The 14,401-nt window shown below is 36.4% G+C and overlaps 1 protein-coding gene across 1 annotated transcript in view; it reads right to left on the bottom strand.

Moving 5' to 3' along the window:
• Positions 1-14,401, bottom strand: part of SLC41A1 (solute carrier family 41 member 1) — a 43,815-nt gene continuing 29,414 nt past the window's right edge. The window contains exons 7-11 of the mRNA XM_083357483.1: positions 12,795-12,942; positions 11,236-11,315; positions 7,098-7,232; positions 5,533-5,681; positions 1-3,140 (exon numbers count right to left, since the gene is read on the bottom strand). Of these exons, the coding sequence (XP_083213609.1) occupies positions 2,955-3,140; positions 5,533-5,681; positions 7,098-7,232; positions 11,236-11,315; positions 12,795-12,942 (698 nt within the window). The 3' untranslated portion in view covers positions 1-2,954. The remainder of the gene's footprint in view (positions 3,141-5,532; positions 5,682-7,097; positions 7,233-11,235; positions 11,316-12,794; positions 12,943-14,401) is intronic.

Raw genomic sequence — 14,401 nt, 5'->3', positions numbered from 1 at the left:
TGTAAATATTTATTTTACCAAATATAATTTATCAGTTAAATTGGCATTTGTCAATTCAATTACAGCAACTATAAATAAGGAATTTGTTTTCTTTGTTGAATAAGGTATAAACCAAAAGCTTAATTTTCATTTGCAGCCAAGTTTAAATATACATGCATTTGAGTGCAACTTGTGAGTATAAAATTATTTTTTTTACAACATTCTGTTCATAAACTTGCACTTTGCTTCCCACCTTACCACTTTCAAGGCAATAAAATTCAGGGATCTCATCCAAGCAGCACAAACATTTCAACTCCTGGATGAAAGACTAAATTTAACTAGGAGATATATATCCACTAATGAGATCTAGTGACATAGATATTAATCAGAGAGATAAACACAATGAAGAAAAATGATTATGTGGTATTATATACATATATAAGAAAAGTGCTTAGAGTGTTAGATTAAAATGAATGCATTGGATTGGACATTTAGATAAGGCAGATGAAAGTTTTTTTTAAAGAGCTTACAACTTAATGCTTTATGTAGACTTTTTTTGAAAGTAATTAGTAACTTACTTGGAAAAAGTCAATTTCTTAAAAAGAAACTAAGCATTGGCACCTACTGAAATCTGAAGAAACCTCAGTATAAATACTTGTATTCACAGAGGGCAGGCAAGAACAATATCTTAAGCCATATCCATTACTTCCAAATTACTGAAGGCATCACGCACACAGAAGGATTAACACACTGCAGCATGAACTTGAAGTCTCCCCTGATGACATATTAAAATATGGTTATGGCAGCACCCAGGCCGTAAACTAAAGTAGGTCACAGGATTATCCTAAAAATAGTTGCAGTCTACATAAGCTCCTGTGGAATACATTGAACACAATATATTATATTCACTTCCACTCCGAATTTTAATTTTGGTAAATAGCAACCACATTGTTTTTAAGGAAAACTTGCAGGAAAGCTGCTGTTACCTTCCAGATAACAGCTTGTTTCCAGCGAAACAGACTCAACACTTTTCTGAAAGCCACAAGCATTCAGTTTCATTACTTTGAGCAAGTTTAGGACTGCAACCTCCCAGGCAACCACAAGAAGACAGAAAAAAAATGCTAAAATGTTTAAATGTTGTTGCCATCTGGTGGTTCTGGATTTCTGCAATCCATATCTGGTAGCCCAATGGATTTTGAAGGTAGTAAATCAAAGCTAGGACACAGCATTTTCAAGGGTCAACACTGGTCCATCCCTCCTTACTTCAGCTTTATTGGTAATTAAAGCAATTATTCGAAAACAATCCTTTGATTATAAGAGAAGCCAAAACAAGAGAACCTTTAAAAAAACAAGCTTTAATGGAGTTCTGTGTTGAGGAAATGTATATGAGTAGTGAGTCATATACAAAAGAGGTAGGTGTCCCAGCAATTTTGGTTATATTGTTGAGTTCAGTAACAAACAACATTCAGCACAATAGGCCTCCACTCTCTCTGGGACAGCACAGAATCTTAATTTCCATTCTTGAATAAAATGAAAAATCCCCCTTTCACATTTTGTTTTATGCAACAAATTTGGCATTCCCTAGTTAAATATTTTGAACTACTTATGCTCAAGTTCCATTTATACAAGCAATATAGTGTGAGAAGATAAATTCTAAATACCTCTATAGTAAGAAGAGTGTATTTCATACAAAAACTCCCTACTTACAGGACCTGATATTTTGTTGCTTCCACAGATTCGATTGCTATCCAAAACATCCAAATGATCTGATTTCAGTCTGGTTTTTTACACTTCTAAGACACTCAATATCTCATTTTTCATGAAAAATATATAAATTAAATGCCATTTCTTCAGATTCATAATAGCATTTATCTATTTATCTAGATGTTCTGACGTTTGACCTAGGAGAAAACAGAACTTATGTTGAAAATATTGGCTCTCACTACCATGCAGGTAGTACCTGCTAGTTTTTATAACTAAACTATGCAAAGACAATGTTTCTATACAAACTTCAAGATAAGACTATGAAATATATGTGTGTAAGGAGCTTTCATTTCTAATTATATTTCATCTGAGGCTTTTGAAATGAACCAACTCCATCTCGATGTTACAATGCATCAGATATGCTCTGGAAAACATTTCACAAATTACTTTAATTTTACTTGAATTCTATAGATTTGAGGAAGTGCTAAACACCTATAGTTGCTTTCAACTGTAGTATCAGGATTTGGCATCAAAACATCAAGTGTCTCAATCCCATATATTGAAAGTTTTCAGATCCATGAAGACCTGTCTTTTGGTCAATTAGATTTATTATATTATCAAGGATAAGAAAGGAGGGGTATGTGTGTGCCCAAAACACCTGATCTGTTTGTTGCTACTTGCTACCAGTTGTAGTAACTGATGAAAAATATGAGCCTAGTTTAAAAACAAACCAATTACCAGCTGCATCTTAACTATTCACATACACATATATTACACACAAGTGATAGCCTAGTATATCTAGTGTAGTGTTTTTCAAACGTGATAATTTTAAGATGTGTGGACTTTAACTCCCAGAATTCCCTGGCCAGCATATTTGCTGGAGAATTCTGGGAACTGAAGTCCACACATCTTGAAGTTGCCAAGCTGGAAAAACACTCATCTATGCCTTAAGTGGGTACAGATGATGGAAGGTGGATGTCTTTTTAAAAAAAAGTTCAATTTTTCACTATTTTCTCTATTATATATAAATAGTTAACTATTTTGAAATTGCACTTGGTGATTGTCTTTATACATTTTCTTCTTCTTTTGTCCTTCTTAAAACTAATTCTCCTGTATAGACTTGGCTTGAAATATAAACCACATAAAATTCCCATTGAAAATAATGAGAATCTAGTATCAAAGTTAAAGTCCCAAAGAACAACTTTGTGGGGGCAGGGGAATGTGACTGAAGGAGATGAACTGAGGGCTGAAGAAGCTGAGGAAGGTTGCGGTTAGTCTCCAACATCAGTATCCCGATCCCCAATTAGCCAGAGGATGTGGAAGCTGAGTGCCAGGAGACCTGTTCCAAGCAAGTCACCCAGTGCTGTCAAATAAGGTATAGAAAAGTTGTCCGGGTCCAGGCCTCGACCCCACATCCAATGAACCATCCAGTCAGCAATGTAAAGAAGAATGAGAACCTAAAAGGCACAAGCATAATGGTCACATTAGCAATGACTAGGTCAAAACACCAAGGCACGTGTAAAGACTACTTCCTATACTCCTCTATATTACTTCAGCAGTGGGAAAACATCCTGTAGATCCCTCCATGCATAATGGATGCCATTCATGATTAATTCTGTCTTCTCTGGTAAAAGGCAAAATTATGAAATAAATAATTATTATACTAGAATAATAGTATATAGTTTATACTGTACTATGCATTTCTTACTTTACTATACTTTAGGAAGAAATGCATATATTTTTTTTCAAAACTTTTAGTCGTACTGGTTTAACTTCTGTGTTTTTATCAGTCATATGTTTTAAAAAAATAATTGTATCTTACATTACAAAAGGTTTTTGTACCGCTTGATTCTGGGGATTTTCCATCTTTGGTGCTGGATGGGTGTGTGATCTGGGGGTCCCTTCTGGACGCATGGCTGCTGATTTATAAAAATGCATCCAATGCTTGTAGCATTGATAAACTTGGGAGAGAGATGAAGCTAATATTTTTTCACCTATTGTACCTAATACCTTGAGGAGAGATATTTTTTGGAAAAATAAATATTCTATAAATAGATACATGCTGTGAGATGGCAATAATAGTTGTATTCAACTTGTTATTGCACCTCGGCAGACACTTTCTAAAAGTTCCTATTACACTCTTAAAGTCATAATCCTTACAGGCAATCAATACAGAAATCAACCGTAGTGCCCTAAAATTATATTGTGTCCCTGGAACAGGATACAGCTCATTGTTCCAATTTTTCAAATGCAAACACAACAGAGTCCCGGGATGAGCTGTATTTATTAGCCATATCTCTGTTTTTTTAGAAAAGCTATACCTTGCTTTATGAATTTTAGCTCAATTGTATATTAACTTCAAGATTTCCACAGGAATAGAAAGCCAATTTCAACCAGAAACATTCTGGGATACAAGCACTGCCCTCCCAATGTTGATGAAGATTCATGCAAAGCCAAGATCCTACTGGGACAGTTCGAAGTAATTGGCCTCCCCAGCACCCACTGCACATTGTCTCTTCTATTTGATGTGGCAGTTTACTATCAGGTAGACAAAGGAAGGCATGAACAAAGAGAGAAGCAATTTATGTAAGATTGCACTGTGTGCTTCACATCCCTTCCTCCCTGCAGGCAATCTAATTCTTACTACCACATGGCTATGAAAAGTTGAATACAAAAGGGGAGAATGCTTTCAGTTCAGAGGAGTATACAGCTCTACGTCTAATCTCTCTCATATATTCAACCTCAAAGCTAGCATTGTACCACATGACATATGCAGTTATCTTATATAAGGAATATTAGCACCTCAGAAGAAATTACTCCTTTAAAAAAATGTGATTGTAGTTTTATTGCATGGCACTTCTAAGCTTAATCCACACAACTTCGGATTGTACTAACATACTATAGCTCTTTTCTGGCAATTCAACTTTTAGTTTGTTTGCAAATAACTCAAGCTAGCGAACATACCCAACACACTTTTCTCCTGTTTTCCCCACAACTACTATCCTGTGAGGTGGGTTGATCTGAGAGTGAGTGACTGGCCCTAAGTCACCCAGCTGGCTTTCATGGCTAAGGTTGGACTTGCACTCACACTCTTTCTAGCCTGGTGCCTTAGCCACTAGACCAAACTGGCTCTCATATGCAATACAAATTATCTGAATTTATTCCAAGAAAGTTTTGCTATTTTATTTCTGTATGTATTTTAGTTAAGGTATAAATCTTGCCTCTTAAAAGCTTAAGATGTTGCAAACAGTACTTCTTCTCTTAACAGTACACAAGGTGTACCCAAGGTACACATACGTAGTTGCAGAAGAACAGCATCTGGTCCAAATTAATTCAGTGAGTTTCATAGCTGAACGTGGACTTGAATCTGGATCTTCTCAGTCTGACTTCAATGCTATAACTATACTACTACACAGATTCTCTTTTTTACTCTGCAGTGTAATGGCTGCAACGCAAACTATGTTACCAAAGAAGTAAACAGTGAAATCTGAATTTCTTGAAACCCAACATAATTTTTTTTAAAAGAGTCTGAGAAAGAAGCTATCATGAATCCAGGAAAATGTATAAATATAATTTTTTTGGGGGAAAAATGCCCTTCTGGTTATCCATATGTCTCCCAAGTGAGTAGAACCGTTAAAAGTCCCCTTTGCCCATGTGTGTGAAAATATGTCAGAAACATTTGGCCCCGCTCTGATACTGTAGAGGGAGAAAATCTAGATCCTGAGTCAAAACAGTTACCCACTTTTGTTTTAACCAAATCATGTAGTAAAAGATCCCTTTTTAAAAATAACTTGTCTCGTCTTTATCCCCACTGACACGATAAGCCAGGCAACTGATGACAATTCTTACCTGGAGAAGTGCTGCGGTCATGTAGAAAACTATAAATATCAGAGTGAGGGTAGTGTGACCTCCCTGCATGGAGCTGATGGTGTAAAGGAAAACCAAATGACCTGGCACAACCAGAAGGAAAAGCACACGAGCAGACCGGGAATTCACATCTGATGGCGAGATGGATAAAGATTTAAACTGACATATACTACATATGAAAGGAAACTTCTCTATGTGGTTTTAACTGTAAATTGGAAAACGTACATTCGTTGTTGGGGCTATTTGTCAGAATTGTATACTAAAAAGAACATTATATCCTACTATTGTAATATGACACTGTATTTCATTGAACTCTACAACTAAGACCCATGCTGCTATTATCCAAATATTTCTGTAAGAATTAGATGTTATGCTTCCAAAAATTGGCATCAAGTGTCAAGGCTAGCCCAGGACAATGAAAAACAATTCAGCAAAGTTCAGTTCTTTATTTGCTCACTCCATAGAGATAGACTCTTGACAAACTAAACCTATACTATCATAACCTAATGGGCAATTTTAAGGAATGGCTATCCAAAATCTCTTCTTCTTCCCATGATACAGCTCTGGATTATGCTGTCTCCCCCCCCCCCCCAATGTGCTCCCTCCTTCCTGGGAACTGCTGTGTTAGTGTAATCCATCATATCATCTCCCCTTTCATAGACACATTCTACAACATCAAGTCTTCCTTCTTCATTCGTATATATGCTGGTTACCTATAGCACTTCATCTTAGTTAATTGAATAAAGACACTGCATTCTATTGTAGCCAAGTACTGTTCTTGCTATGTCCTTCCTAACTATAAAAACAACATTGTTCCTTTTTTGTTTATCAAGTCTTGTATACTAATCAGTGTGATCTTTTGACTAAAGGGCTCAATTCCAGTCCATCTCAACTTGCTAATGCCTAAGATGCCAATGTGTTGTTGATTTATTTCATCTTTCACTGTGTTGAGCTGTCCCATGTTGATGTTTCTTACTTTCCACGTTCACACTGTAATTCTAACTTCATTTCTTGCATGACAACCTCAGCAACTAGATGTCCCAGAGGCTTTAATCTAGCCATGACATAAATACCATTACTACTTTAAAAAAGTTTGAACCACTACCTCAGTAGCATGCTGAATGCCATCCAACCTGAGGATCTCATCATCTTGCACTATATTGTCAATATTTTTGTATTTTCTATCCATGGGGTTTTCTTAGTAAAATACAGGAATGGTTTATTATTGCCTCCTGTCACACAGTATGAAATGATGTCTTAGCTGTTGTATTATTCTTCTCTCTCCAGAATCTTTCCATATCATTGCTTCCAATACTGAGGCCTATTTGCTTTAGTTGAGCAGAGGATGCTCTTCAGACTTTCAGTGTCCCTGCTTGGATTGTATATCTTGGCATATGCGCCTTCCTTCCTTCCTTCCTTCCTTCCTTCCTTCCTTCCTTCCTCCCCTCCCCCCAATGAAGCAGCATGGCCGGGCTTGGGCAAGAGGATTTTAAAATACTATGATTCAAAGGGAAGTATTCAAAACAAAGCATGCTTCATAAAGCTACCTGAACTGAAGAAGGTGCTACAGGGACTTGGGCACTTGCGGGGGGCTATCCCTGAATTCTCTCCAGGCACACCACTCATATGGAGATAAGTGGAGATGCGGCTAGCCTGGACAGCCACCAGATTGCCACCAACACCTGTAAGAAAACAGACCCAAGATATGATCAATTATATTGGTGCCAGTGATTCCTCAACAATGCATCCAGAAATTCCTCCCATACTTGTGTTCAGCAGACGATTGGCACAATCTGAAGCTGATCACCATAACTTCTTATGGGAAGATCTACACTATCTTATAGGAGGCACATCCAATTTCTACTGTGGTTCCAGCATGGTGAAGTGCAATACCATATCAGTGATGGACAGAATTCATGGTTGAGAGTTTCAAATTAATAATGTAAGTGAAGAAGGGACATGTTTTTACAACTATTAGGCCATTCACATGAAGAGAATACGAACAGAACATAGAAAGAGAGTTGGAGATTTCGGTAAGGTTATATTAGTATTCATTTCCTCTTATTTAACTTTTTGAGTCAGCCAATAATCAATTTCCCTCCAAATAGATCACACTTCTACTAAGCATCCTACTACTAGGATCACCTACACCAGTGTTTTTCAACCTTTTTTGGGCAAAGGCACACTTGTTTCATGAAAAAAATCACGAGGCACTCCACCATTAGAAAATGTTAAAAAATTTAACTCTGTGCCTATATTGACTATATATAAAGTAATTCTCTTGAATAGGAATCAAATAAACACAAAGAAAGTATTTTATAATTACTTTTCAATTTTTCCCACGGCACACCAGGCAACATCTCGTGGCACACTAGTGTGCCGCGGAACAGTGGTTGAAAATCACTGACCTACACTACTCACTTTCAGACTGGCGCTTTAATGTATAAACATTTTTCTAAGGACTTAAAACTCAGTTAAGGTGCCACTGACCAAATCATTTCACACACAACAAGCAATGCATGCTATGACACAAGCCATTGGAACAAGGAGAAAACTCCCCAACTTTAATTCATTTTAGAAGATATTGATAGAATTTACGAAGTAAAGGGGTCCCCTTTTAACAACCAATCTTTCAGTGACTGTTCAAACAGTATGACTGTACTGAATAAGTACAATTCTACCAATTCTCTGACTGGTCCCCAGAGTTCCAGCACTCATACTATTCTCCTGAACACATGATCCAGGTGCTCGTTAGTTGGCTCATAATCATGTCACAGCAAGCCACAATCATGATTACGATTTATCATATTCCCTGCTGGCTTTCTACAAGCAAACTTGTAGAAAATCAAAAGTCACAATCATTGGAAATCCTCGCTTAATGACTCATGTTATTTTCTCTTAAGGATGGCAACTAGGACTGCCATCCATAAGTGGCGTCACTTTTGATATCTTTTTCCCCAGACTTTTATTGTAATGTTTTGATTAAGTTAGTTACAAGTTAAGTTCTTCCTCCCACCGTGCCCCTAGTATAGATCTTTCTGCCATTTAATTAAGCATATGAGTTCAAAAGTATGTCCCAAAACATTGTTACATGTAAGGTGTTATATCTGGCACATACATATATGATCTTCTACTATCTTAGCAATGTTCTGTCTCTACTCCCTGTTTGTTACATTCACATTTTTCATTTCTTTTAGGAGCAAAAGACAACATACATAATATTCAGAAGTCCATGCAGTCCTGATACTGCTGCAATTTAATAGCAAGTTAAAACTCCTTTTCTAATGTACAAAAAACTAAAATTTTGGCTAAAAACATGACAGCATCGCAAAAGGCCCTTTTAGAAGGGTTAACTGGATTTGAGATTGTCAAAAGGGTCAAATATTTGGGGGTGCTTTTGTCGCCCTCTAATACAAAACTATATAAAAATAACTATGAAAAATTATGGGGAAAAATCCAAAAAGAAATGGAGAGTTGGGAAAAACTGCAATTGTCTTTGTTGGGGCGAATCGCAGCAGTAAAAATGAATGTCCTGCCTAAATTTTTATTTTTATTTCAAATGATACTGGTTCTTAAGAAAGATTCTAATCTGGAGGAATGGCAGAGAGGTATCAATAAATTTGTCTGGGCAGGGAAAAGGCCACGAGTTAAACTTAAGATTATGCAGGATACTCGTGAAAGAGGTGGTCTTAAAATGCCTAATCTTAAATTATATTATGAAGCTGCTGCGTTAGCAGGTATAAGTGATTGGATTAATTTGACACAAGAGAGATTATTAAATCTTGAGGGCCATGATTTGCTGTTTGGCTGGCATGCATATTTGTTGTATGATAAGAAGGTAGATAATGTGTTTAGAGTGCATATTTTAAGACAGGCATTGCTGAGAGTTTGGAAGAAGTATAGACATAAGTTAGACTGTAAGACACCATTGTGGGCAATTCCAAAACACGCAATAGAAAATATAAATGTTGGTTTTAAACATGATGTGACTACGTATAAAGAGATTTTAAGCTTGGAAAGAAATGTCTGGAGTCTGAAACCATATAGCCTCTTGCGAGATGAGGAGATTGTTCAAACTTGGTTTCAATATATTCAGCTACGGGCCAGGTGGAAAGAAGATCAGAAAATTGGTTTTACAATGACTGATGAAAATCTGATAAAGCAAATTAGAAATCAGGGACCAGCACATATTAAATGGATATATCTTGCATTGATAGAGATTGACTCAGAAACAGAACTTGTTAAGGACTGTATGATAAAATGGGCCCAAAACATTCAAGAAGTTATTACAATGGATACGTGGGAAAAGATTTGGGTGAGGAACGTAAAATTTACACAAGCTCAAAATTTAAGAGAGAACTTTTATAAAATGTTTTATAGATGGTATCTAGATCCTAAAAAGCTTGCAAGTATGTATCCGAATTATCAGCCAAAATGTTGGAGGTGTGGTGATGAAGATGCAACATATTTTCATGTATGGTGGACTTGTAAAAAGGTTAAGGCCTTCTGGATAAAAATTTGGTGGAATATGCAGAAGATTTTCAAGCAAAGGATAAAGTTTTGTCCGCAACTTTTTTTGTTGGGAATAATTACAGATGCTACGGTTGTGGACACTAAGTTGATGTTGAATTTAATTACGGCAGCAAGACTCTTAATAGGTCAGTATTGGAAGAAAGAGGAACTGCCGACCATAGAAGAATGGACTTTAAAGGTTTCTGACCTGGCAGAGATGGCAAAGATTTCGGCTTATTTGAAAGATCACTCGCAAGAACGTTATATTATGGAATGGAGAAAATGGATTGAGTATATCCAGAACAAATATAGGACTAAAAAGTTTCATGTAGCATTTGAATAAGTCTTCCTTTTCTTTTTCTTTTTTTTCCTTTTTTTTCTCTCTCTATATTTAATATTATTAGTGTTTGTATTATCCTATATAAGCCAGAGAGTGATAGATTTTAGAGTTTATGGTTGTTAGTATATGGTTGTTTATGATTGTTTTTTTTTCTATACCTTGTACTTAGCTCTGGGAAGTCGGGGGGGGGGGAGGGGGAGAGGGGTAGGGAGGGAGGGAGAGGGGAGGGGGGACTGTTAAAGATAAAATGTATGTTAAAACTTTTCAATGGAAAAAAAAACTCCTTTATTCCAAAATGCTTTTGATCCTAGCTGATAGTGAGTGTCTATCTTGAATTTTATCTTTGCTTTTTTGTATATGGTTAATTTCTGCCTTTGATGTTCATTTGGATTTATTTATCCTCATATTTTTCTTTGATATTGTATATCTCCAGGGTCCTTTAGGATTGGGGTGAGTTATAAATACTACACATAAATAAGTAAATATAGCATTCCTTCCTCCTGTTTTAATCTCTCAATAACCCTGTAAGGTAAGTTGAGATTAGACATCATGGCTGCCCATCATTTAATAACATACAGCTAAAGATGGATTTGATCCTAAAACTTCCCAGTGTAGTTCAGAATCTTAACCAGCATGCATCACTGGCTCAAGAAAGTTGAAGAAGTTCCTAAAGCAGTAATTTCTACAGTTACCCATAGACTATAAACAAGATGTAAGATAAGTCACATGAGTTTTCATTCCAAGATACAGGAATTGAGTATTTAATATCTCACCAGCTCTCTCACCGTGTTAAATATATTGAAGTTGAGTGCTTAAAACAAAGAACAGCTCACCATTTATAACAGGAGTAAAGACTGCCATTCCTGCAAAATTTGGATCTGACACTGTTTTATCCAATATCAATCCTCCAACACTGAAAGAAGAAACATTGGAAAAAATTGGAAGATATAATAGCTAACTGCATAAAAGAATTACTGCTGCAGCCTCAAAAACTTGTTTTTTGTGATGCTTGGAGAATACATTTTAAAAGTACACATGCATTCATTAAATAATTTTCTCCAATATTTGTTTCTTTCAAGCACAACTTGTAAAATGTTTTTTAGAACCTAAACACTTGTAGTTTGTTTCTAGGTAAGAAAAGGAGTAAGAAAGAAGACATATTAGAAATTAGGTTCTTTAGCTCATTTCATCACAATACTGGAGGATTCCATCTATTGAAAGGTGCATCTAGATTTCTTTTTTAAAAATTGTTTTCCTAAAATCAGAATATGGAGAAATGATTATAAATATGCAACTCTAGATTTGTTTAGTTTTTAAATTCGAATAAACTTCCAAAATCATTTTTTCTGAATTAAAAGAAAAAGGTAAATTCTATCATTGTATTATAGTGTTAATACATGACACCGAACAAGATTCTTAATAGTTTACTGTAAAGTTTAAGGAAGGCAATTTGCACTTTTGTTGAAGTTTGTTAAAAAAGAGGATTCCATTACATTTGATCAAGGAATATCAGTATTGAGATTGTTAGGATGGTATAATATTAGTCTATATATTACTAAAACTCTTGTATCTGTAACCATTAACTGGATGAAACGGTGCATCATAGGGCAACGCTTTTTGAACCAAGGTACCCCAAATGAGCTAGGTTACAGAATACATCCAAAATCTGGGACCTATGACTTTAGTAAATTTTATAAAACTTTTTATGACATAAAACCATAAACCATTTTATGAACAATACAAAATGTCATAAAACATTTCCTATTGTCAACTCATGATGTTTGACTCTGTTATACAGTTAAACATTTGACTAATTTCAAGGCAGATACATATCTGAATATCTCCCTGAATTTTTAAGAATTTTTCAAGTACATTAGGTCTGCCATTGTTGAAGGCATTGAGGAATCTGGTAAGAAAATATCTCTGAAACGATGACTCAAGGGGTCATAGGTGGTCTAGTATATAATACTAATATTGAGCTTTGGAAATGAAATAATAATTACATATCTAAGTGAGCTTTTTAATACACTTCAGCTTTTGAATGGACTGAACTATGTTGAATTTAAAAAACTCAAACATCTGTTTTGCCTTTTCAATTTTATTTGGTTCACTGAGCCCTATTTCATGAAGTGGGGAGGGTACTCTTGCAGTCCATGAGCCTTGGTGGCACAGTGGTTAGAATGCAGTATTTGTAAGCTAATTCAGCCTACTGCCAGGAGTTTGATTCTCACTGGCTCAAGGTTGACTAAGCCTTCCATCCTTCCGAGGTTGGTAAAATGAAAACCCAGATTGTTGGGGGCATTATGCTGACTCTGTAAACTGCTTAGAGAGGGCTGTACAGCACTATGAAGTGGTATATAAATCTAAATGTTATTCCTATTACTATTCATACCTGCTAATTGCCATGGCAATGATGACTGGTTCCCAGCCAGAATATAGTACCTCCTGTGTTGCTGGATTCCGCTTAGCAATGATGATCCAGAGGGGCAGCAGTGCAACAAAAAAAGCACACACCAAGGGATTCACATAAGGCTTGTCTTCTAAATAGAAGAAAAAGGATTTGAATGAACAATCAGTACATGGCAGATAAAGCAGATGAAAGCAGCAAGTGAAATATTTATCATTATTTCACCTAAAGACGACAATCATTCCTTTTTAGCCACAGGCAGAAGAGTTTAAGGTCAACACACAAACTATCTACAATTTGTTTTAATGAATATAGATTTCTAAATCTATATCCCCACACTTATATCTTAGAAATTCAAATGGATTCCATTGGTGTAGCTGGTCCCTACAGTATATCTATACTACTTATGTAGTATAACTGCTATTCTCTTAGCTGAAATTCTAGAAATAGCACCCATTGCACAGTTTGCACAGACACCTGTTTGCCCGACCTACTCCTTGCCTGATTGGCTGGTAGCCCAAATCCTGACCCCTTTTCTCCTTGTCATCCTCCCAACTCAAGCAGCAGCAGCGGCTTGAGTTTCTCCACTTCATTTATGGTGGTACCTTGCTCAATAGTAGTAACTGTGAGAGGGATCTTGGAGTCCTAATGGACAATCACTTAAAATATGAGCCAGCAGTGTGCTGCAGCTGCCAAAAAGCCAACACAGTGCTAGGTTGCATTAACAGAGGGATAGAAATAAGATCACGTGAAGTATTAATACCACTTTACAATGCCTTGGTAAGGCCACACTTGGAATACTGTACACAGTTTTGGTCACCACAATGTAAAAAAGATGTTGAGACTCTAGAAAGAGTATAGAGAAGAATGACAAAGATGATTAGGGGACCCGAGGCTAAAACATATAGGGAACGGTTGCTGGAATTGGGTATGCATAGTTTAACGAACAGAAGGGTGAGGGGTGACATGATAGCTGTGTTCCAATATCTCAGGGGCTGCCACAAAGAAGAGGGAGTCAAGCTATTCTCCAAAGCACCTGAAAGCAGGACAAGAAGCAAAGGATGGAAACTAGTCAAGGAGAGAAGCAACCTAGAACTAAGGAGAAACTTCCTGACAGTTAGAACAATTAACCAGTGGAACAATCTGCCTCCAGAAGCGGTGAATGCTCCAACACTGGAAGTTTTTAAGAAGAGACTGGACAGCCAATTGTCTGAAATCATATAGGGTTTCCTGCCTGAGCAGGGGGTTGGATTAGATGACCTCCAAGGTCCCTTCCAACTTTATTATTATTATTATTATTATTATTATTATTATTATTATTATTATTATTATTATTATTATTATTATTATTATTGTTATTTGCTGGGAGATTTTTTTTTGGTCCCTTCAAGTAAGCATGGTCTCCTAGTAACTGCTTGGGCAAGTCCCTGCAGTTTTCCTGGTAAGATTTCATAAGTGGCTTGCCATTGCTTTTTTCCTGGGGCTGAATGATTGGCCCAAGGTCACCTAAGGTGTGACTAGAACTCACAGTCTCCCAGCTTCTAGCCTGCTGCCTTAATCACTACACCAAACTAGTTTTTACTACATACTAC

Source organism: Vipera ursinii (genome assembly GCF_947247035.1).
Source record: "Vipera ursinii genome assembly, chromosome: 3".
Taxonomy (NCBI): domain Eukaryota; kingdom Metazoa; phylum Chordata; class Lepidosauria; order Squamata; family Viperidae; genus Vipera; species Vipera ursinii.
The sequence above is the reverse complement of the archived record's forward strand: the minus strand, read 5'-3'. Positions and strand labels throughout refer to the sequence as shown.